The 24,857-nt window shown below is 31.6% G+C and overlaps 1 protein-coding gene across 1 annotated transcript; it reads left to right on the top strand.

Annotated features, from left to right (window-relative positions):
• The first annotated feature begins 47 nt into the window (after positions 1 to 47).
• On the top strand, positions 48 to 23,585 carry LOC127698699 (motile sperm domain-containing protein 1-like). The gene is made up of 7 exons (XM_052202325.1): positions 48 to 177; positions 9,614 to 9,798; positions 10,468 to 10,543; positions 11,616 to 11,710; positions 12,246 to 12,374; positions 15,373 to 15,534; positions 22,625 to 23,585. Exons 2-7 carry the CDS (start codon positions 9,657 to 9,659, stop codon positions 22,654 to 22,656), a joined length of 636 nt encoding a protein of 211 aa, XP_052058285.1. The 5' UTR covers positions 48 to 177; positions 9,614 to 9,656; the 3' UTR covers positions 22,657 to 23,585.
• Positions 23,586 to 24,857: the final 1,272 nt, after the last annotated feature.

The following is a 24,857-nucleotide window of genomic DNA, read 5'->3' as shown; positions in this document are numbered from 1 at the left end:
TCGGGGTTTTTCTTTGAAGGTTATAGTTGAAACCCAATGAGTTCAAATGAAAATTAAACATGAAATAGTGACGTTTTACACAAGGACAACAACAATAACAAAACCAGCTGATTTCACGACGCCAAATTTAGAATTTTTTATGCAATCACCAAAGAAAGACACATACTTTATCATTTTGTAAGAATCGATATACAAATACCTGACATCTTATACATTACAACGAGATTTCATACACATGTATACATGGAGATGAGTCAGTAAATTGTTATGATGTTTCAGAGATATTTTTGATACACATTTTGATTCTCCCAAAGCAATGTACTATAAGGCCTATGAATAATTATAGACCTTATGGCTATATAGGAGTCTGCAATACTTGGCCTGAGACCCTTAACCCTTTGGCAGTGCTTCCTTGTGTGCAAACCGCACCAGAAACATATGGTCAGATCATATGTTTTCGTAGGACACATGAATTCGTACTATATAGATCGTACTATGCATGCTTTTTCAATTTGTGACTTCACAATTCATTCTTAATAGCACGAAAACCCATGAGACAAGGATATATGTGCCTCGTTAGAATTTGAGAACGAATCATTTCCAAACTAGAAAATAATAAAAATATTTAACTAGTCTACTAGCTATTGAATATAATAGTTTTAACTTTTATGTTATACACCAATCTTGAGCTGTTATTTATGAATGAATTACACCCAAGGTCAATCGGTGTTAACAATTTCATCGAACAATCAGTTCTTACTGTGACGTGATAACATAAGCATATTGCGGTTTCACTAATTTAGCGACAAGAAGAATTTTAGAGACAAGAAGCGACAAAAAGAAATTTAGAGAAAGAAGCGAAAAGAAGAAAAAAATTAGCAAAAAGAAGACAAATTTAGCGACAAGAAAGTTTATATACTAACCAGGAACATATAAATCTTGTGAAGTCTTGTAAAGTTCGGGATTTTATCAATTTTATACTGAAAAGCCTATCAGACATGTCAGATTCATTTTCCGTTAGATATACTGTTCCCAGTACTAACTAGACAATTAATTTATAAAAAATTAAATCAGTTAATTACAGATTATTTTAATTGTTTTAAAAACTTTCAAATTGTGTTGCATTCAGTAGCTATGCCGTCATGTAGTGAATTTTTAGTAAAAAAAATATTTTAAAGTATTTATGAATCTGAATATTTTGTTACAATCTAAGAATCATCATGGTGATACAACAGTGAAGTAATCTTAATAAAAAACATGGCAGTTTAACTCTAAATATTAGAGCATACAGGATGAGCTTATCCTTCGATCATCTGATTATACTATTAAAAGTGTCTATAAAGAATGACTTAAAAATTAGAGAAACTAAGAAATTACCCCCACCACTTTTTCATTCATTCATTCATTTATACAATATATAATATATGCTGTAAACTGTAAATACATTATCTTAAACATATCCTCAATAATGAAAAAAAAACTCTATTGTTCATTTTCTACTATCAATATAAAAGAAAAATCAAAATACATGTATATTAAGAAAAAACTTATATCAATGCATGTTTCTATATTTATTAATTTGAAATAAGTAATATTAAGATTTCTTGACGCTAAATTAGTTTTATTGTAATGATTGTCACTTAATTATTCTTCTTGTCACTTCTTGACGCTCCTTGTTGCTAATTAGTGAGACCCAGCATATTGTGACATAGATATGATTTTTTTTGTTCAATCATTAATAAAAGTGAAAAAGTGAAATAATAATTTGCTTTTAGCAGCCACTTTAGTTCAATTTTGTCAAAATAAGCCAAGAAACAGCGCTGATGAATTATTCACTTACAAGTGAATAATTCCACCTAATTGAATCCTCATTCATGTGACCTTCAATTTAACCCCCTAGCTAGAAATTGGTTATGCATGTATTAGGCATGTTCAGCCATTAAAAGGAAAAGAATGTCAATGTTAAAAGTGAAACAAAGGTGAACCATTTCGTTGACTGATTCGATCCACAAAAAATCATTCTTATACAGGTAAAAACGATGATGAACTTATTTTTTAACCTTGAACATGAAATCAAGCAGACCTAGAAAAGTACAGTTGCATGTGGTCGATATCTATTTATATTCATGTTTATATCGGGTTATGTGACTGTCGGTAGTCTTCGGAGGTCTTCTTGATGGTTAATTAGATGGTGTCTAGACTAAAATACACACGAAATGCTGATCATATATAATTGAGTCCATGCATTGTTGATTGTTTATTTCAGACTTATTGTAATTTGGATATATGTTTTATTATATTATAAAGCAATTACGAGATTTTGAGTTGAATTGGTGAACATGAATTCGACAGCTAATGCCCCTTTAATTTAAACAAATAATGGTATAATGTCATAATAACAGATATGATGACAGAAACTATACTGAAGAGGTTTTCTGAAATTCTTCGCACAACATAAAAAATTAATACCGCATATGACACAATGGTTATTCTAGAAACCTTGTGGTCAAAGTGTTGAACTATAGACATCATAGAACAATGATTCTTCTTTTATAGCATCAGACATTTTCTCTTGCGACAACAAAATTATACAGGAACATCTGTTATGACAAAGAAATAGCATTGAGGTGTATCCCTTTTTTAGATTCTGTGTCCGGAGCAATTTTTATACGACTGCAAACAAATTTTTGTGGTCGTATATTGGTATGACGTTGGCGTCGTCGTCGTCGTGCGAAGACACATTAGTTTTTGCACTCTAACTTTAGTTTAAGTGAATGGATCTCAATGAAATTTTACCATAAGGTTCAATACCACAAAAGGAAGGTGGGGATTGATTTTGGGGGTTATGGTACCAACAGTTAAGGAATTAGGGGCCAAAAATAAGCAATTTTGTAACTTCCAGACATAACTTGTGTGTAAGTGTATGGATCTCTCTGACATTGTATCACAAGGTTCCATATCACAAAGGGAATGCAGGGATTGATTTTGGGGGTAATTGCCTCCAAATTTTAGGAATTAGGGGCCAAAAAGAGGCAAAAAAAAAGCATTTTTCTAGTTTCATGACAATAACTTGTGTGTAAGTCTATGGATCTCTCTGACATTGTATCACAAGGTTCCATATCACAAAGGGAATGCTTGGATTGATTTTGGGGGTAATTGCCTCCAAATTTTAGGAATTAGGGGCAAAAAAGGGGCAAAAAACAAGCATTTTTCTAGTTTCATAACAATAACTTGTGTGTAAGTGTATGGATCTTTATGAAATTGTACTACAAGGTTCCATATCACAAAGGGAAATCTGGAATTGAGTTTAGGGGTAATTGCCCAAAAAGTTTAGGAGTAAGGGGCCAAAAAGGGGCCAAAAATAAGCATTTTTCTAGTTTCCAGACAATAACTTGTGTTCAAGTGTATGGATCTCTCTGAAATTGTACTGCAAGGTACCATACCACAAAGGGAAGGCTGGGATTGATTTTGGGGGTAATTCCCTCAAAATTTTAGTAATTAGGGGCCATAAAAGAGCAAAAAAACAATCATGTTTCTAGTTTCAGGACAATAACTTGTGTGTAAGTGTATGGATCTTTATGAAATTGTACTGCAAGGTTCCATATCACATAGGGAAAGCTGGGTTTGAGTTTGGGGGTGATGAATCATAAGGGGGTTCAAAAAATTGGGGGGGGGGTTCCTTTTTTTTCTTTAAAATTTTCTATTTTAAATTGGTTATTTCTGATTTATATATAAAAGCAAGTAATAATGATATGGTTTGAATAGGTAAATTAAAAAATTTTAAGTTCTTAGACCACTTTCATTCTGTGTCATAAACCTATGCTGTGTCAAATATTTAATTACAATCCAAATTCAGTGCTGTATCAAGCTTGAATGTTGTGTCCATACTTGTCCCAACTGTTCAGGGTTCGACCTCTGCGGTCGTATCAAGCTGCGCCCCAGCGGAGCATTTTATTCTGAATTAAGGGCATGCGATACAGTTTTCATCCCAAGGTGAAATTTGACGAAAATTTGCATACAAGCTATTTTTTTCCTAGTCGATTCAAATTTATACCTTTATGTGCTACTTTTAGAAATAAATGGGGTCGAAGTTTTTGACATTTACTAAAAATTTTGTTTTTTTGACATTTTTATCCTTTGGACAGACATATCCAACTTTTTAGCTCACCTGGCCAAGTGAGCTTTCTCATCACTTGGCATCTGCCGTTGTTTGGCCACAATCATCATTGGAGTATCTAGTTTAAAAACTTGGTCTGATGACCTGGCCTGCCAACCAAGATGTCCGACATGGCTAAAGATAGAACAAAAGGGTGAAATGCAAGTTTTGTCAATTATTTTGAAAACTGTTATAAATAGAGAAAATCTATTTGATGCAAAAATAATCAGAATGTTGAGCTCTATCAATTGTTCATCTACATCAAAACTCAGATGACTTCTTACAGGAGGTATTGCCCTTAAAGGTGTAATACCACCAAATCATAGTACGTCACATCAGGCTGCATACGAAAAAGGGCAGAAAAAAAATATTCCCTTGAATTTGACAGTTGTAGGGAATTAATCCTACATTTCATTGCAGTAAAAAATTTCTGAGTCATAAACATAAATCTTGGGTGTTTCAAACATTCAGGGATATAACTCTATAGGGTTATCAGAGAAAATATCTTGCATGTGTTATTACAGATACTTTCATGAGTTGTCTACTCTTTAATCCTTAAATTTTCTAAATCTGTAGTAACATATGTTTGTTATTTGTTTGATAAATCATAAATATTTTGATTTTTAGTGGGCACTTTGGAATTCCTGAAACTTTGCGCAGAAACTAAATACATAGCCTTGATAATTAATTATCGAATTAAATTAATACATTTTTCATCAACCATTGTAAATCAATGAGACAAGGCTTTTAAGGGATAAACTTAACTGTAATAACAAGACTTAGTTATTAAAGGCATGTAACTTATTATATGAGACACTTGGGAATTACTGGGAAGCTTACGCAGAACCTCATTACATGCTCTGATCATTAATTCTTACAATAAATTCAAAAACATTGTGATTAAGCATGATATATGTCTGAGCAAAGGGCTTTGTTGTTATGAAGAGAAGCTGTAATAACACCCTTTAGTTATTACAGGCATATTTTTTCTGTAATAACATAGGTGTACCATGTATGATTGGCAAACTATGAACTGTTATATCTTTCTATAGTTTTGTATACATTAAGACAATAATAATATCAATAGAACTTATATACATTTTAACAAAACAAATGATGTATATTGGCCCTTTGGAACATGTAACATACATATGTTATCACAGTTCTTTGATTTTTGTTGAGCCTGCGACATTTGTCGCAAAAATGAGACATAGCGATACTACATTCCGTCATCGGTGGCAGCGGCGTCCACAAATATTCACTCTGTGGTTAAAATTTTTGAAATTTTAATAACTTTCTTAAACTATCCTGGATTTCTACCAAACTTGGACAGAAGCTTGTTTATGATCATAAGATAGTATCCAGAAGTAAATTTTGTTAAAAAAAAATCCTGTTTATCCGTATTTTACTTATAAATGGACTTAGTTTTTCTGCCAGTTAACATTACATTCACTCTGTGGTTAAAGTTTTTTTAAAGTTTAATAACTTTCTAAAAATATTCTGGATTTCTACCAAACTTGGACAGAAGCTTGTTTATGATCAAAAGCTAGTATCTAGATGGAAATTTTGTAAAAATTTATTTCCTGTTTTTCTGTATATTACTTATAAATGGACTTAGTTTTTCTTCCAGTTAACATTACATACAGTCTGCAGTTAAAGTTTTAAAACATTTATTAGATTCATTAACCATCCTGGATTTTTACCAAACTTGGACAGAAGCTTCTTACAATCAAAAGATAGTATCTAGAGGAAAATTTTTAATAATTTTTTCACCATTTTTGTTGAGCCTGCGCCTAACAGCAAAAGTAGGTGAGACACTGGGTTCCGCAGAACTCTTGCGAATTTTTTAGTCCACAATAACAAATGTATGTCATTTTTCTCTAATAACCCTATAGAGTTATATTCTTGACTGTCAAAGCACTCTTATTATTTTATTTGGTGTTTCTATAGAATATTTTGGAAAATTAAGGTTACATGGTGACTAAAGCTTGTACACAGGAAAAAAAGGGGTGAAAATTTGATTGGTTAACTTCCAGTGATGATTATTTTCTTAACTGCAATGAAATGTTATGTGAAATTTTTTCTATAGTACTGGACAGGATAAAACTTTACTCATGGCAAGTATTTCTTTATTTGAAACAAAGATAAATTCTGCACAATTTTTTGAAAAGTGCAAATTTAACAATGACTAATAGGGGAAAATCAATGGTGGTACAATGTATTACACCTAAATGTCAAGTTGTACCATTTTTTTCATTTTTGCCTATTATCTTGAAAACCATAATAGATAGAAACTTGAAAGCGCAAAAATGACCAGCAAAACAAGTTCTACAAAGAAGTCTGCATGGTCTAAATCGTCAGTCGACTCCTTATTAGAGTTATTGCCCTTTGATGACGGTTTTTACCAATTTTTTGCGTATTTGCCATATATCTTAAAAAATATAATAGATAGAAACTTAAATAAGCAAAAATGATCAGGAAGACAAGATCTATAATTAAAACAAATGGAGGAATTGTCCAACAACTCCTTATTGGAGTTATTACTCTTTAATGACGATTTTTACCATTATTTTTGCGTTTTGCCTTTTATGATAAAAATTATAATTGATAAATAGACACTTTAAATCACAAAATGATCAGCAAGGCAAGATCTTCTAACAAATCAAATTTTGTCAATATATTTAGTTGCTATATAGACTGTCACTCTTTATAAAAGTGATTGCCCTTAAATGAGGATTTTTTTTCCCTCTTTTGTTTTTTAGCAAATTCTAAACATGCTAAAGAAGATAGAGAGAAAAGTCTGTTACTAAACAGACTAAATGATCAGCAATACAAGCTCGACAAAACAGAGATTTTTGTCATGAATTCTATTCTCTACAATGTTGGAGAGTGTCCTTTGTTGCATATGCAACGTTGAGCTACACATGCTCTTTAGATCCTCTAGTTTTTTCAAAAGATAAACACAAATGGATTTTTGTAAAAACATTTGGAATATCTTCTTTACATAAGTATGCTCAAAATTTGTGTAACAATCCTATGGAAATAATTCATTTTTATTACCGGTAAATATTCACAATTTTAGGAAAAACCAACATTTTTTGCTGTATATTTCTGAATTTATCTAATTTTTAAAAAATCATTGGTGATTTGTCCATAAAAATTGGTACAAATAATCTTCATACACAACCAAGCTAAATGTTAAATTAAAATAAAAATGGGGGCATGTACTTGTTTTCAAGTGAATTATTAAAATCAGTCGAAAAATGCATCTTTTATCGATATGTCACAGTTTGACGTCGGAAAAATAACATTAACAGGAATCTGATTACAGTAGTTGTCGTCTGTTTATGTAGTTCATACGTGTTTCTTGTTTTTATATAGATTAGACCGTTGGTTTTTCCGTTTGAATGGTTTTACACTAGTAATTTTTTGGGGCCCTGAATAGCTTGCGTTTCCATGTGAGCCAATGCTCCGTGTTGAAGGCTGTACCTTGACCTATAATGGTTTACTTTTATAAATTGTAACTTGGATGGAGAGTTGTCTCATTGGCACTCATACCACATCTTCCTATATCTAATTAACAATTCACGTTAGCAACGTCCTTATCTCCCCTGTAACTGTATCCTATGCCCTTAACCCTCCAACTTACATGTATTATGCAGCCAAATCAGAAAATAAAACTGACACAGCATCTGGAAAGGGATTAGGTCTATGCCAGAGGACAACCCATACAGTATATTAATCTATAAAAGGCCCAGGAGAATATTGATTGATTGATTGGTGTTTAACCCCACTTTCAGCACTATTGGATTTTTCGTGGCAGTCAGTTTTTATTGGTGGAGGAAGCCGGATTGCATGGAGAGAACTGCTGACCTTTGACAGGAAAACTGACAAGCCTAGACAATTAAGATTCGAGTCCAGTGCAACTGCCACATGCAGGGTTCACAACCTCAGTGTAGTTGAACTACTTCGACAACACAGCCAACAAGGCCCTGGACAATAAACTGTGAAACAATACAACATGGAAAACAAAGAGCCTATTAAATTTAAACCTTTGTTTTTGTTATGTAGATATGTAGATGTTAAAATTGATTTTGGAAATATCACGATCATGATGATAATATATGAGGCAGGTGCTAACTGATTACCTAAAAAAGGTTATTGGGACTTTCCATGATTGTTTAATTTTTAATCATACTTCTATGTAATCTGATATACCAATTTGCAATTTTTACATATTTTTGATAACAGAGCATGCAGAGAATGATAAATTGTTCTGTATATTCAGATTTTTTTTTAAATTAATATAAATATCCCCCTTTTACCAATATTCTTATAATACATAAATTCATACAAATTCTTACAATGAATATAATTTTATGACTCAAATGTATTTTCCATTTGTTAAAAAGTCTGTTTGTAGCTGGGATTTATACATGATATATAAATGATAAAGGAGAAGGTCCGGTAAGGGCTAATTTTGGCCTAAAATATGAAGTACATCTGATGAGAGATTTTTTACATTTTTTAAACACCTTAGTGTCTACTTAAGTAGATTCAATTAGTTTATGTAAAAGATTTGAATTGGTTTGGTCATTAAAGACGCTCAAACTCAAGCTTAAATATAAAGAATCTCTCAAATATGCCACAAAACATCACTTTTCAGGTGTTTTTTTGTCTAAAATGGAAGTGACCACATTCGTGTTCAGTCACTACCTTTATGTATGTTATGTATAATCATCAAATACAACATATATTTAAATATCAAGACTGAACACAAGTGCGGCCAATTCCATTTTAGACAAAAACCGTTTAAAAATTAGCACAAATGCTATAATTGTGAAGATTGCAGTAATTTTGCACGAATTAATGATGCTAGTACCTGATGCATGTGCATGGTATTGTCAGAAATAGCCCATATTTATGTAACAAAATTATTCTACTTTCCAATAAATAACAAATTTTTAAAACACTATATTTTGGGGCCAAAAAGGGGCCTTACCGGGCCTACTCCTTTAACAATTGGTCATAGTTTGTAGGAATGAAACAATTAGTTTTCCTTCTCTTTATAACCAAATTGTAAAACCATGGCTGAAACGACTTCACAAAGTATGGCTGAAGATGGCCTAAATGTCTTGCTTTGGTAGTATGCTTCTTTATGATGTTTTACAAAATACATGAAAAGAAAGAAAACAGTGTTGTTTAAGTTTTTTTCTGGAAAAAGTGTATAGACCAATAACAACCCTTCTTCCTTCAATGTTTAGGTTAATATACAATTTCCTTAAAATAACAAAAACAAAAAAAGTTTTACCTATAATTATATAAAAATCACATTTGTTCATTTAGAAAAGTTGCAAACCAGTAATTGCAATTTGCTGATGTTGTGAATTTCTTCAATTCATATTGTTGAAATGAAGTTTACTTTTTTTTCTAACAAATTTTTTACTTTTCTTTTAGATTCAAAGAAAGCATCAACAAGATAAAAGACCACTCATGACAGATGCAACCCTCTCAGCTGACAGATGGCAAACTCCCACTGTTTGTCTTCCCATCAAACCTGACATTTTATTCAGATGACCAGTCATCACATAAACAAATACTGACTGTGTATAATCCTTATGACTCTCCTTTAAAGTTTAAAGGTTTGTATAATGTACTTTTAAAATCATGCACAGCCCTCCCATTAAAAAATAATTGAAGACATTGGTTGTGTCAATCAACTTTTTGTCCTATGTAAAAGCTTGTGATTGTAAATTTTAATAGGAAATAAAAAAAATTTTAATTTGCTCTCAAAAAACAAGGTTTACCTGTTTGTTAGTTCTGCCTTAACTTTATTGTAAAATATTTTTATTATCTCTAAAATAAATATCCATGACACTGTTTGTTGTTTTTAATGGAATATAGTATTATTTAACTGGCATCCTACATGTATGTATTTTTTTACATTTTTTCTATTATAAGAATTCATTTTACTGTGGGAACAAGTAAAGTTTATTTTCATTTGAAAAAAAACCTCAGAAAGCAAGTTTTTAAAATTCTACAGAAATTAATATAAAGATAAGGACATGTGGTATGATTGCCAACGAGACAACTATATATCCACCAAACTTAAAATGAAGTGGATGTAAGCAATTATAGGCAACCGTACGGCCTTCAACAATGAGAAAAATCCATACCTCATAGTCAGCTATAGAAGGTCCTAACACTGTTATGTTAAAATTGAATTTACCTATATCATGACAACTATTTCTGTCACAGATTATATACAGATAGTATATAGATTGCTTTATTTCTTCTTATTTTGATTGAAGTGTTGTGTACAGCACCAAGAAAATACACAGTTGTTGATTCAGAAGGCACTATTAGGCCAAGATGTTGTGTTGATATGTAAGTACACTTATGTACATGAAATGTACGGTGAAGATAAAACTTATTGGTCAAGTCATCACAGTGATTGGTTACAACTACAATTTAACATTTTCTCTTACACATGGATTTCACATGCAAAGTCAAGAGACCTCCAAAAACTGATTTTTCAAAGGCTTGTATCTCAAAAACTGTCCTGTAGACCTATCTTTATTTTTCTATAAATTTTGATGGTATGTTCTTTATTTATTGGAAAATTATTCTTGTTGATTTTTTCCTCTTCAATTTACTTATATAAATTAAGACAAAATAATTCAGAATATAATGCCTAAGTTTTGTGTCTTGTAGAGTCTGAATGCCAGACAGATATGCTAATATGACAGAGTAAACTCTTTGTATAAAGCTTTTATATTTCAGAAGGTAGAAGACCTGGATACTTTATACATACAGATGCCTTATGGTTTGAAGTTTTAATCCGATATATGTCTGTTGTCCTTAACCTTATTTTCATGGTTCAGCTACTGCTAAAAAAAGATGTATAGTTTTTTTATCTCACGATTTTCTAACTTATTATAAGTAATAGGGCAATCATATTTGGTAAATAGAATCATTGCAAGGTCTATCTGACAGGGTTCACATGACCTCAATTTTTGAGGTTACGTCTGTTTCTTAGATACCATAAGCAATATGTCTGACAACTGTCTTTGGTATATGAAATGATTGTAAGGTGTACATGTCTGTCTAGCAGGGTTCATTTAACTCTGAACTCATTTTCATAGTTAATTGGTCAATGTTAAGTTTCAAGATTAGGTCATTGATATTTGGTGCATGGAAGGTAAGGTATCACTGACAGTGTGGTCCATTTTGTGTTCATAGTTTATATCTGTTTCTCAGATACATGTACTCTAAACAATAAGTTAATTATATTTGGTGTATAGAATGATTGGATGGTATATATGTCTATCTGGCAGGATTCTAGGCAGTAAATTCATTATCATTTAAAATCCCTCTCAAAGCATGTCAAATTAGCTTTATATAACCAATTTCATATTATTTGATAAATTTTGATAAGTCTGTTCTTTCATATTTTCAGAGTTGTGAGACATATTGATATTAATATAAACAATGAAGGGGTCAAAGATAAATTCAGAATACAAGTGGTGGAACATGGACAAAAGAAAGTTATTGGTAATTTACCATTTTTATATAAAATTGTAAATTAAGAACTTAACATGTAGTCATTTTTCCTTTTTTTGACATTGATGTTCTTTTTGCCCTTTCTTACTGAGTGGATATTTCACAGCTTGTTTGCTATGCCTGTGTCTGTAGTCATGTGTTTGATTTAAGGTCAAGTTACAATAAATGGGCTATGTCACATATTTTGGTAAAATTTTGCATACAACTTTGACTCGTTGAACTATAACTGAAAAAAAAATTGTTTTCAAATTGACAAACATTATACTATTAGATAATTGTTCATGATCTCATGTAAACATTGTGTGATTATAGCAATTGACAAACACTATACTATTAAATAATCAATCAATAATCTCATGTTAACATTGTGTGGTTATAGGAATCTGCACACAGCATAGTCTTTAAGTTAAAATATGATCAGATTATCATAATTACATCTAACAAATTTAAGTTTTATCTCAATGGTATTTCAAAAACTGTATAGAAAATGCCACAAATTAAAAGCTTAAGTCAATCTATTTTGCAGGAAAGAAAGAAATTATATCGGTATTGCTGCCTAGAAAAGAAAGATCTGTACAACCAGAGGAAAACTTCCAGTCTCTGCCTTCATCTACATTGCCTGCTGATAGATCTCAAAGCCTTTCATCCAGACCAAGTAAGTTTTATTATTCTAAGGACCAAATAATGGCCCCTTTTACATGTCTGGTCAAAACAAAGGGCTACTAGTTTACTGCTGTTTATCAATGCAATCATGTGGATAAATTTTTTGTATGTTTATGTAGAACTTGTCCTCTGCTTAATAACAGGGCTCACGCTAGCAAGTGACTGGGGCAAAAAAGTCACTTTCCCGACCGTCACTTCGCTTTGCCAGACCGACAAAAGCGATATCTAGTCGCCCTAATGTTCACAATAGTCGCTTGAAGTCGCTTACGTCATTGGCAATTTCCCCTTCTTACCAAGTCAATGAAACAGCTTATTTTTCATTTAAAAGTCAAGAAATTCCAAAACATAAACGATTTATTTCTTTAGAAAAGATGTGAAAGTATTGACTTTACAGATTGGTCATATGTTATTTCAAAGAAACAACTTTTATGAAGTATTTTCTTTCACTTCCGGTACTTTTTACTCGAGATCGTATATCAAAACATTCTTATGATCGGCAAAATAAGTTTGTTACTTTTATTAGAAAGTGATCAAAATTGCCTTTGGTTAATGTTTCATCCATTGATTGCATTTAAAGCGTCATATTCCTTTCCGAATCGCTTGTCAAACTTCGTTTATTTTTCGTAAATTTTCTTCGTCCGCCATTGAAATGTTTGAACGAACCACGGATCGGAGGCGGGATTCATCGGCAGCGGACCAGCTATGACCGAAATCAGTATTCTTACTATAATAATTACAGACGCCTGAATTGAACAGCTGACAATAGAATGACCCCAAAAGTGAAAATTATGCATTCCACACGCATTAATAGACTTTTGGTTAGATCTCCTTGCTAAATGTATATATATTTCCATCTAAATGCATTGTTTCAATTTATTGATTAAAGTTGCTTAACTTTGTTAAATTTATATATCTTTTTAATGAAAAACATTGAATTTCATTAAGATGATAAACAGAATAGTTTTTTTAATTGCATTTTAATTGATATATGATACTTTCTTTTCCTTTTTGATATAAAAAAGTTCTTTCAAGTGCTAGATATTTAGTTGGTAGATTCTGTCAAGAGGATTAATATAATTATGCAACTATAAATGACTATTTAAGACATAAACTGAAACAACTGTTACTTTAATTGACTCAGGTATGAATTGAACACTTATATAAAAAGGATACATATGGCCCTTTATATTATAGTAAAAACCAAACAATGTAGCGCCGCGAGCAAACGAGCACTTATCTTTCAAATCTCACCACTTCTCCCTACCAGTTTCAAAAAGAAAAGTCACTTCTCCCTTTGATTTTGAAGTAGTGTGAGCCCTGTAATAATAGATTCAGATTACCAATTTAATCCGATTTGAGGGATATTCTTTGTTTAGGAATAACACCACTAATTCATAACCCCCTTGCTTTCTATTTTAAATTATGCAACTTCAAGCATTCATAGCTATTTTGTCTTAAGTTTAAATAAAGTTATAGTCATTTCATGTCAAAACTATACCTTATCCTGACTTATACTGAAAAAAATCAACATACCTTAATTGCGTATTAGAGCGCACTGGTTTCCGGAAGTTCGGTAGTACAAAAACAGGTACTTCTTATCTGCATGATCTGAGCAACAGGGCAAATATGCCCTCCTATCTTAATTTCATATTTTTTTTTTTATTATTCAAAAGAAACTTTTAACAAGGGTTCTACAGTGATCCCAAGTCCTTAAGCTTTCATTTGAAACAAAAATTATCCAAATATTTTACTTATTGACAAAGTTAGAGCTATGTGTAGGAACTATTTTGTTTAGAATATGTACTACTTTCTTTTATGTTCTTTCTGACCGGCCGAATTAGCGGCTCTATACCATTTAGGCCAAAAACAGGTCAGATTTTATTTTTACTTTAAAAGGGTTATGTCCCTTTAAAATAGGAAACTGGTTAAAAATTAGAACAGTTGTTGTGCTTGAAGAAAAGCATTTATGTATTTGGATACAGTAAAATGTAGCAACCACATGTAAGAACAAATGCAATACAGTTTTTAACTTAATTATACCCCTCTTTAAAAAAGTGGGGGTATACTGTTTTACCTCTGTCTGTCCGTCCATCCGTCCCATGAAAATTTTTCGTCGCATTTTTCTCAGGTACTACATTACAAGGATTTCTGAAATTTGATTTCAAGGCTTATATGAGTGAGCTTTACTGTGTGATGCGTTTTCAGATTCATCACTCAACAACTTCCTGTTTACCGAACACTTACATGTTTTTACACTTTTAAGATTATCCATATTTGGGTGGGGGTATCATCAGTGAGCAGTAGCTCGCAGTTTCACTTGTTTTGAAAGATTTGAATAAATTTTCTATTTTTTGCAATTTCAAGGGACAAATAATAGCTTTTCAGTTTTATTATACAATTTACCTGTACCCTTTAGAAAGCACAGAACACAGGTTGAGTTTGAATATGATGCATGTTTTGTTTCTGCGATATTCCCACATAACTTGGAAGATAGACAAATTTATGGTTGCCACTGAATTACTTCATTATGCTGGAACAGAATTAATGATCAGTATACTGTGGATTCATTATTATTAGTTGGATACCAATTTTCATGGATTTCGTGGGTACAGGTAAACCACAAATTTAACTTTAAATTTTGTACAAACTTTTCTATAGGCTTGTATACAGACTTTGGCAACCCCACGAAGTCAAATATCCACAATACATAATTTTTCCTCAATCTACAAAAAAATGATATCCACAAAAATAGATGAATCTTTTATAAAGCTTGAAAACCAGTTAAACAGTCATGTAGACTAAGGTAGAATTGTTTACATTTCTGGTATGAATTTCCAGAGTTATGAACCTTAAAAATATGCAAGAAATGGCATTTTTGTTTCAGCTCAAGAACTTTAGAGTGTATTGATAAATTTCAATTTTCAAATAATTTGTTAATTTATACATGTTTGTTATAAATGTCAAATTAAATGTAATTTTGTGTATTATAGGTAGATCTGAGAATAGTGGTGGGCCCAGTCTGTTTGTGATTATTACTGCCCTAGTTTGTATTATTGCACTCATGCTACCACAGCAGGGTGATATCGCCACCCGTCTTCCAGACTACTTGCATTTGTCAGTACCACAGAAACTTATAGCTGCATATATTTTAGGTAAGTTATTATATTTTTGCAGAAATTACGGGCTGTGGACTTTAAAAAGTTTGTGAAAATAACAGTTGTACAGATTTTTTTTTAGGTGATTTTTAGTATGTGAGTCTACTATGATGAGCCACAGGTCAAGTTTATGTTTGGGTCCCCTCCATTGATTTTGACTTTGAACATTTTGTGAAAATAACAGTTATACAGACTTTAATTCTCAAAATTCCATTCCTAAAAATGGCTTCAAGCTTTTTTGCAAACGGGGCCATTTGTGTCGTTCTGACACATCTAGTTATTTCAACATTTGCATAATACTGTCATATGTCCATGGTCCATGATCTAATTTTCATGGTTAAGCAACTGCTTGAAATAATGTTTAGTTTTTATCTCACCTGGCCTAAAAGTTTTTGCCATCAGTTGGTATATGTTGTCATTGTTCTTCTATCCATCTGTCCGTCATCGTAAACTTTTTAAAAAAAATCTATTTCTCTGAAACTACTGGCCCAAATGTTACCAAACTTATCATACCTGAATGTTTCTTCAGGTATTTAGTTTAAAAATTGTATCTTGGCATTTGATCTGCCAAACAACATGGCTGCTGTTGCTAAAAATAGAACATAAGGGGCTAAAATGCAGTTCTTGCTTATATCTAAAAAATAAAGCAGTTACAACAAATTTGTCAATGTAAAAATGGTCAGCAGGTCAAGTCTGTCTCCAACAGAATTTTTTGAAAAATTAAACAACCCATTTTTCAATTTTTGAAATGACAATTGTTTTGTAAATTTTAAAGTTTTCTGCTTATATCTCAAAAACTAAAGCAGATAGAGCAAATCTGCCATACAGGGTAAAAATGGTCAGCAGGTCAAAGATCTATCTCCTGGGGATTTTATAGAAAAAATGGACAACCCATTTGGAGTTATTGTCCCTGAAAAACCAATATTTTTGGTTATTATCTTTAAATTTATAACAGATAGAGAGACAATTTAAACAGTAAATGGCCAGAACAATAAGAACTACAAATAAGTCACTTTGGCAGAAATCGTTAAATGACCCCTTATAGGAGTTATTGCTTTTAAATGCTTATTTTTGTCTCGCTTTGACAGAGCAGAATAAAATGCTCCGCTGGGCGCAGCTTGATACGACCGCAGAGGTCAAACCCTGAACAGTTGGGGCAAGTATGGACACAACATTCAAGCTTGATACAGCAGTGAATTTGGATTGTGATTAAATATTTGACACAGCATAGGTTTCTGACACAGAATGAATGTGGTCTAAGAACTTAAAATTTTTTAATTTACCTATTCAAACCATATCATTATTATTTGCTTTTATATATAAATCACAAATAACCAATTTAAAATGGAAAATTTTAAAGAAAAAAAAAGGAAAAAAAAATCCCCCCCCCCCAAATTTTTTGAACCCCTTATGATTCATCACCCCAACTCAATCCCAGCCTTCCCTTTGTGGTATGGTACCTTGCAGTACAATTTCATAGAGATCCATACACTTGAACACAAGTTATTGTCTGGAAACTAGAAAAATGCTTGTTTTTTGTCCCCTTTTTGGCCCCATATTCCTAAAAATGTAGGGCAATTACCCCCAAACTCAAACCCAGCTTTCCCTTTGTGATATGGAACCTTGTAGTACAATTTCATAAAGATCCATACACTTACACACAAGTTATTGTCCTGAAACTAGAAAAATGCTTGTTTTTTGCCCCTTTTTTGCCCATAATTTCTAAAATTTTGAGGCAATTACCCCCAAAATCGATCCCAGCCTTCCCTTTGTGGTATGGTACCTTGCAGTATAATTTCAGAGAGATCCATACACTTGAACACAAGTTATTGTCTGGAAACTAGAAAAATGCTTATTTTTGGCCCCCTTTTGGCCCCTTATTCTTAAACGTTTTGGGCAATTACCCCCAAACTCAATTCCAGCTTTCCCTTTGTGAAATGGAACCTAGTAGTACAATTTCATAAAGATCCATACACTTACACACAAGTTATTGTCCTGAAACTAGAAAAATGCTTGTTTTTTGCCCCTTTTTGGCCCCTAATTTCTAAACTTTTGAGGCAATTACCCCCAAAATCAATCCCAGCCTTCCCTTTGTGGTATGGTACCTTGCAGTATAATTTCAGAGAGATCCATGCACTTGAACACAAGTTATTGTCTGGAAACTAGAAAAATGCTTATTTTTGGCCCCCTTTTGGCCCCTTATTCTTAAACGTTTTGGGCAATTACCCCCAAACTCAATTCCAGCTTTCCCTTTGAGATATGGAACCTAGTAGTACAATTTCAGAAAGATCCATAGACTAACACACGTTATTGTCATGAAACTAGAAAAATGCTTGTTTTTTGCCCCTTTTTTGGTCCCTTATTCCCAAAATTTTGAGGCAATTACCCCCAAAATCAATCTAAACATTCCCTTTGTGATATGAAACATTGCAGTACAATTTCAGAGAGATCCTTACACTTGAACACAAGTTATTGTCTGGAAACTAGAAAAATGCTTATTTTTGGCCCCTTATTCCTAAACGTTTTGGGCAATTACCCCCAAACTCAATTCCAGCTTTCCCTTTGTGATATGGAACCTTGTAGTACAATTTCAGAAAGATCCATACACTAACACACAAGTTATGCCTGGAAGTTACAAAAATGCTTATTTTTGGCCCCTAATTCCTTAAGTGTTGGTTTCATAACCCCCAAAATCAATCCCAACCTTTCTTTTGTGGTATTGAACCTTATGGTAAAATTTCATAAAGATCCATTCACTTAAACTAAAGTTAGAGTGCGAAAACCAATGTGTCTTCGGACGACTACGACGCTGGACGACGCCGCCTCCCGGACGACGACGACGCCAACGTCATACCAATATACGACCACAAAATTTGTTTGCGGTCGTATAAAAAGCGAGACTTAGACATGCTGTTTCCATGGGTGGCAGCAGCGCGACATCAACAATGTGTTAGTTTGTGATTAGGTCAATTTATGGGGAACCACAAGTGGTAGGTCAATGATATTTGGTATGCAGTTGTATAAGCATTGGCACATCTCATTTTTATGGAGATTATTTTACGCCACCCCTTCAGTCATTGTGTATTTACTTTGAAACTTTTGCAAAATTTACATGTTAAAGTTTGTCATGTTTGTGATTACATCCGTTTAAGATGAACCACTAATGTTAAGTCAATAATATTTGGTATGCAGTTGTACAAGGCTTTACAAGTCTTATTTCCATGGAAATGATTTATATAGCCCTGCCCCATCATCATGGTTTATTGACTTTGGAACTTTTGCATAGTTATATAAGTTAAAGTCTGTGTTTTGGTTAGTTTAGAGGTAACCACTTATGATAAGTCAATTGTATTTGGTATGCAGTTTTATAAGCTTTAGTATTTTTATTTTTCTATGTTGTTATTTGGCCAGCCTTGCCCCTTCAGTCATGTTTCATTGCATTGACTTTGAATGTTTGGAATAGTTTACATGTTTAAATATTACCATTTTTGTTTTAACATTTGCATAATACTTTCAAAATTACAATATAGCGAGAAATATCTCTGTGTCAACAGTTTATTACCCTATTTTGCATGTTTTTAGGAAACTTTAGTTGATAAACAGAATCTTTTGTTACTTAAATTGTTTAACAAAATATGATCTATAAATAAGTCAACATGGAGGAATTGTCAATTGACCCCTTATAGGAGTTATTACCCTTAAAAAAATAATTTTAGTCATTCAATGATTTTTTTTGCAAAACAAATATAGACAGAATGAGAGAGCAACAACATATAGCAAAATAAGATCTTCAAATAAGTCAACATGGTTGAAATTGTCAAATAACCCCTGACCTGAGAGGAGTTATTGCCCTTGAAAGAAGAATTTTGCAGGTTTGCACGCAAACTATTATAGAAAGAGAGATACAGTAAAGAAGCAAAAATGTTCAGCACAATAAGATCAGTCATCACGGCATAAATTGTCAACTGACTCCTTACAGAAGTTATTTTCCCTGAAACTTTATCCATTTTTGTCGAAAACTAGAGTTCAGAGAAAGGAGAAGGTCCCGTAAGGGCTAATTTCGGTTAAAATTCAAAGTACATCTGATGAAAGATTTTTGACATTTTTTAAACACTTAAGTGTCTACTTCAGTCGATTCAATTAGTTTATGTTAAAGATTTGAACTAATTTATCATTAAGCTAAAATTTGAAAAATCTACCAAATGTGCCGTAAAACGTCACTTTTTAGATGGTGTTTGTCTAAAATGGAAGTGGCCAAATTTGTGTTCAGTCTCAACATTTATATATGTTATATATTATCATTAAATACAACATATATCTAGCTATTATGACTGAACACAAGTGTGGCCACTTCCATTTTAGACAAAAACCATCTTAAAATTAGCACAAATGCTAAAATTGTAAAGATTTCAGTATTTTTGCATGACATAATGATGATAGTACCCGATGCAAGTCCATTGAATTGTCCAAAACAGCCCATATTTATGTAACTAATTTTCAATAAATAGCTATAAGTTTACATTTTTAACAAGTTTGTAAAAACGCTATATTTTGGGGCCAAAAAGGGGTCTTACCGGACCTACTCCTTTTAGAAAGCATAAAAGATCAGCAAATAATGCAAATATAATCAGAATGACAAGATTTATCTACTCTGAAAATTTGAAGTTGTTGTTCCTGGAATGTAGATTTTTACTGTTTTTTCAGTGTTTTGGCTGTTATCTAAAAACTATAGAAGCTAGGTTAAACATGTAAGTTGCAAAAATGATCAGCAACACAAAGAGTAAATGGTATGTGTATACAAATGTCCTCATTAGAAAATGAAGTCCATATTTAAATGCTCTCTTGCAATATTCAAAGAAAATATACCTTTTTGCCAATTTTTAAAGCATTGGTTATTGAATATTTGAGGGAAATGCACAAACAATGATAAAACTTAAATTTCAACACTTTTCAAAAGAAAAATGCTTTCAAATAGAGAGATACTTTCCCCTGTTTTTTGGGAAAATATTCCCTAATTTATGTGCTGTAAGGTTTCTTACCACACTATGGTTGAATGCTATAAGATTTTATGAAAATCACTATATAAATTACACATAGATGAGAGGGTGATAGAGCAGATTGTTACCCCGAGAAAACTTGACATCATATATTGCTTTTCTGTGCTAGATTGCATTGAAGCATTTTCATAATGCAACATCATTTTGCAGCCCACCCTACACAAAAATGTCATACAAATTACAGTCTTAGATTGGAATGTATTGATAATAGTAAACAGCCTTCATTTGTCTAGAATTGTATGCCAGCATATGCTTATCATTAGCAATGTTGGTAAAAGGAATGTTTTTATCTGCCCCTGCTTCTGCTATTGTGTGTCCTTAAATGCAGAGATTTATTTGTAATACAAGATTGAACTAAAATGGCAAGTGTATACCGGTATATACATATTCTTTGACATATTCCCCATTTCCATTCTCAATTTTATTATAGTTTTTGGTAAAAATAAATTTCATTATAGCCTTGTTAACTTAAAAACATTGATATTATTTTGAATTTCAGTAATGATAAATGATAACTCAAATTGCTGATAAACTTTGTTAAAATCAGGTTTGATTTATTAATAACACTTATTTTTTAGCAGTATATTTTCATATACAGCTATCAGCATAACTGAAGAAAAGATAAAATGTAGTTTAAAAGATTTGATTGTATAATTGTTTATACCATAATCAAAAAGGTTATCAGTTATTGTATTAAAGTCCATTGATCAATAAGGTGTGTGTAAAAATTTTGTCCACTTGGGATTTCTTTAAACATGCTTGTAATTTTCATATCTGGAAATTTTATAATTAGTCATAGTGAAATACATGATGGTGTGGATGAGGGTTTACAGAATAGAGAAAAATGGGCAAAAATAGAAAGAATAGAGAAAAATGGACCAAAAAATAAAGAATAGAGAACAATGAGGTGCTAAAATATAAAGAATAGATTATAATGGACAAAAAGTATAAAGAATAGAAAAAAATGGCTAAAAAATTAAAGAATATAGAAATGAAGAACCCAATCCCCCCCCCCTATCCAGACCCTCATACATGTAATCCATTAGTGATTTTTCTTAAATGTTATACTGTACTTTAGTCCAATACTGATTTTAATGCTTATCTGTATTCAAGATATAAAAGGTTAACTGTTTTGAAATTAAAATCATTTTTGAAATGCAGTCTCATTGACAACTACCAACTTTTCTTTAAAATTGTATTTCTAAAATGAATGAAAATGCTTTTTAATACATTTAATGTCCTATGGTATTAACTGTTGCTATGATTTGATATTTGTTAGTAGAAAAATACAGATAAGTATTTGATAGATGTACATATGATGTAAAGCCATGTTATCCTTAGAAACAATATTGTATTATTAGAAAAGTATGCATATCATTAATATTTTTGGGGATGTAGGGCAGGCAGGCTGAATTAGGAGAAAAATGGGTACCTAATTTGTGTATTCGACTCATCCTACAGTTTTCTACCCAGATCCCTGAAACCTCACAGGAAGGTGGCACATATATTGAAGTTGTGCACCTGATATTATGGAATTGTTTGAGAAATTTTTACATTCCATATTTCAAACATTTAAATGTTCATTAAAGAGCATTCTCCATTGTTTAAGAAACATTCTGTGTAACCCAGGTGTTTGAAACTTTCATCTATGTTTTAAAAATTGTACATTGTGTTGATAACACTTAAAAAGTTTAATAAAGTAAGTAGAATCTTGCATATCAGTTTTCTAGATTTTTCCAAACTTTGTTGAGTGTGTATTAAGTTATTTTCTTTAATTAAGAAATGTGAGCAAAGGTAACCTGTAATTGTTTACATCCTTGTCCTTAAGTTGTTGATAGATAGTTGTCTCATTGGCATTCATACTATAACTTCTTATTTTTATTAACATTCATTCCTATCACTTAATTGATAAAGTCATTTATCCAAAGTGAAATCCTTGAAAATTTGTATACATCAAGAAGTATGACCACAGAGCTAGCCAAAACAGAATTTAAAATGTTAACATAATTTTCATTTTTTTCTCATTACAGGATTGGTTACTATGGTGATATTACATGTGTAGTGAATTGATGAAGTTAGTGATGCTTTTCCTTATTTGAAGCTACCATTTTGTGATAAAGTGTTTTTATTACTGTTTTAATTAACATATTTATAAACACCTTCTGGTCTTTTTTAAGGGTAAACTTTTTTTATTCGAATTAACCATAACAAACTTTAGAATTACAATTAACTGATTATTCAGTTACAGATGTATATGCTTGCTAATGACTAAATTTTCAACAGCAAAAGATATGTTTTGTAAAGATATTTAAAAAATTTCCATAATCCATAAATTAAATATCACATTTGTATATCACAGTATCTTTTTGTTTACAGCATCTTGAAATATTCTAAGACTATCAGCAAATGAAATAAAATAATTATTAAAGAGAGAATTTCTAAACAAGTATTTATGAAGAAGGGAGATAACTCATTAGATAAACTTAAATATTTAGAGATTTCAAGTTCATGTATGACTTCATATTATATACAATAAATGAAGAAGTAGCAATTATTTAAGGTGGGAATCACCTTATGATAGTCACTGTTTGGGTCTAAAAAGTAAAATATCATGAAATATACAGAAAATATATTGATTGAAAAGTATGACATGAATGGTTTAACAAGGGTTTTTTTTGTTGGTTTTAGCTTAATATTTGTATGATTTATTTCTCTGTACTTTTGATTTTATTTCATTGTAAGATCTGTAAGTCTTCTGTTTTTATAGAATAGCGGTATTTTCAAGTTTTTGATTCATTTGCCATCATTTTAGCATTTGAGTAAAAGTAACAATTTATATTTGGACCAATTGATTGCAGAATGTGTTGTTTGTGAAATATTTGTGTTCATAACTTAAAAAGTAGTATCATATAAACCTAAATTTGTTGTATGTAGTATTGTATTTTATTTATATGCATTCTGAACATGTGCAATAAATTTGTTTTAAAACAATGTCTTGCTATTTATGAAGAATATGTATGAACTAGAATTGTTTTACACTTAAAAATTCTCCTCTTTAATACTCAACCCTGTGTACTGTACATCAGTAGGAAACATTGGACTGCACATGTGTTGAATAAAGCAAAATATCAATGAATAAATTTGATATAAGTCTTATATCATTAAAGGGACCAACATTATGGTTTCATAAGAATAAAATTGTTGGCAAGAAGATCTGTCTGCATATCAAATAAAATAATATGAGCAGTATTGTATCAGTAACTTTTACCACAAATCATCCATATAATCATGTTTTGGTTTTTTGTACCCGTATATCAAATGTCACACACCAGGCTAATACACAAAGGAAAACAACAATGATCAGAGCAAAGTCATAATGATATGTGATAAAATGTGTCACACTGATGTACCCTCATGCAATATATCACAAATAAACCACAAAATTAAAAAAGAAAAAGAAAAGAAAATGGCACAACCTATGGCCCGACAGAATTATGTACTGTGTATTCAGAAATAATTGTGTGCATTTATTAATGCGATTTTTGAAGAATGGACAAAATTGCGAGATTAATTATTGCGATTTCTGGAAAATCTGCATACAGATATATGTATCAGATATCAGAATGTGAGTTCTTATTATTGCTATTCTGACCCAGTCTTAATAAAAACCTTGCAATAATTTCTGTATTTACAGTAACAAAATTTGTTTAATTATCATTGAAATTTTTAAAAAAAGATGATCTTGAAGTTGAAGGTTATGGTCAAGGTCTGCTAAATGAAAGAGAAGGTGATGAACTTAAATCCAAATATCAAAAGTATGTGTCACCTTATAAGAAAAAGGTTGACCTAAAGGTCAAAGGTCATGCCTAAAGGTACACACCACATTGCCTTGAGGTGATGTACCCACAGGTAAAATTATTGCAAAGACATATAATCTGATTTATTGTCTTGTCTGTGACAAATGATGCTTATCTGGCTGCGGTAGCATAAAGTATTTTTAGAAAGCTTTATAATACTGAAAGACCTGGACGCTTCATACCTTGTATATTGATGCCTTATGTGATGAAGTGTCTGTCTGTCATATGTTCATTGTTTGTGACCTCATTCTCTTTATTTGGTAAATGGGATTCTTGCAAGGTCTGCATGTCCAGCAGAAAGGGTTCACCTGACCTCAACCTTATTTCATGGATCAATAATTAAAGGTTAAGTTTTTTGTGGTCAAGTCTGTTAACTATATTTTATGTATGGAATGATTGTAAGGTA

This window comes from Mytilus californianus, unplaced genomic scaffold, assembly GCF_021869535.1.
Source record: "Mytilus californianus isolate M0D057914Y unplaced genomic scaffold, xbMytCali1.0.p SCAF_4, whole genome shotgun sequence".
In the NCBI taxonomy this organism is placed as follows: domain Eukaryota; kingdom Metazoa; phylum Mollusca; class Bivalvia; order Mytilida; family Mytilidae; genus Mytilus; species Mytilus californianus.
Note: the sequence above shows the minus strand (reverse complement) of the source record. Positions and strands in the feature narration are given on the sequence as shown.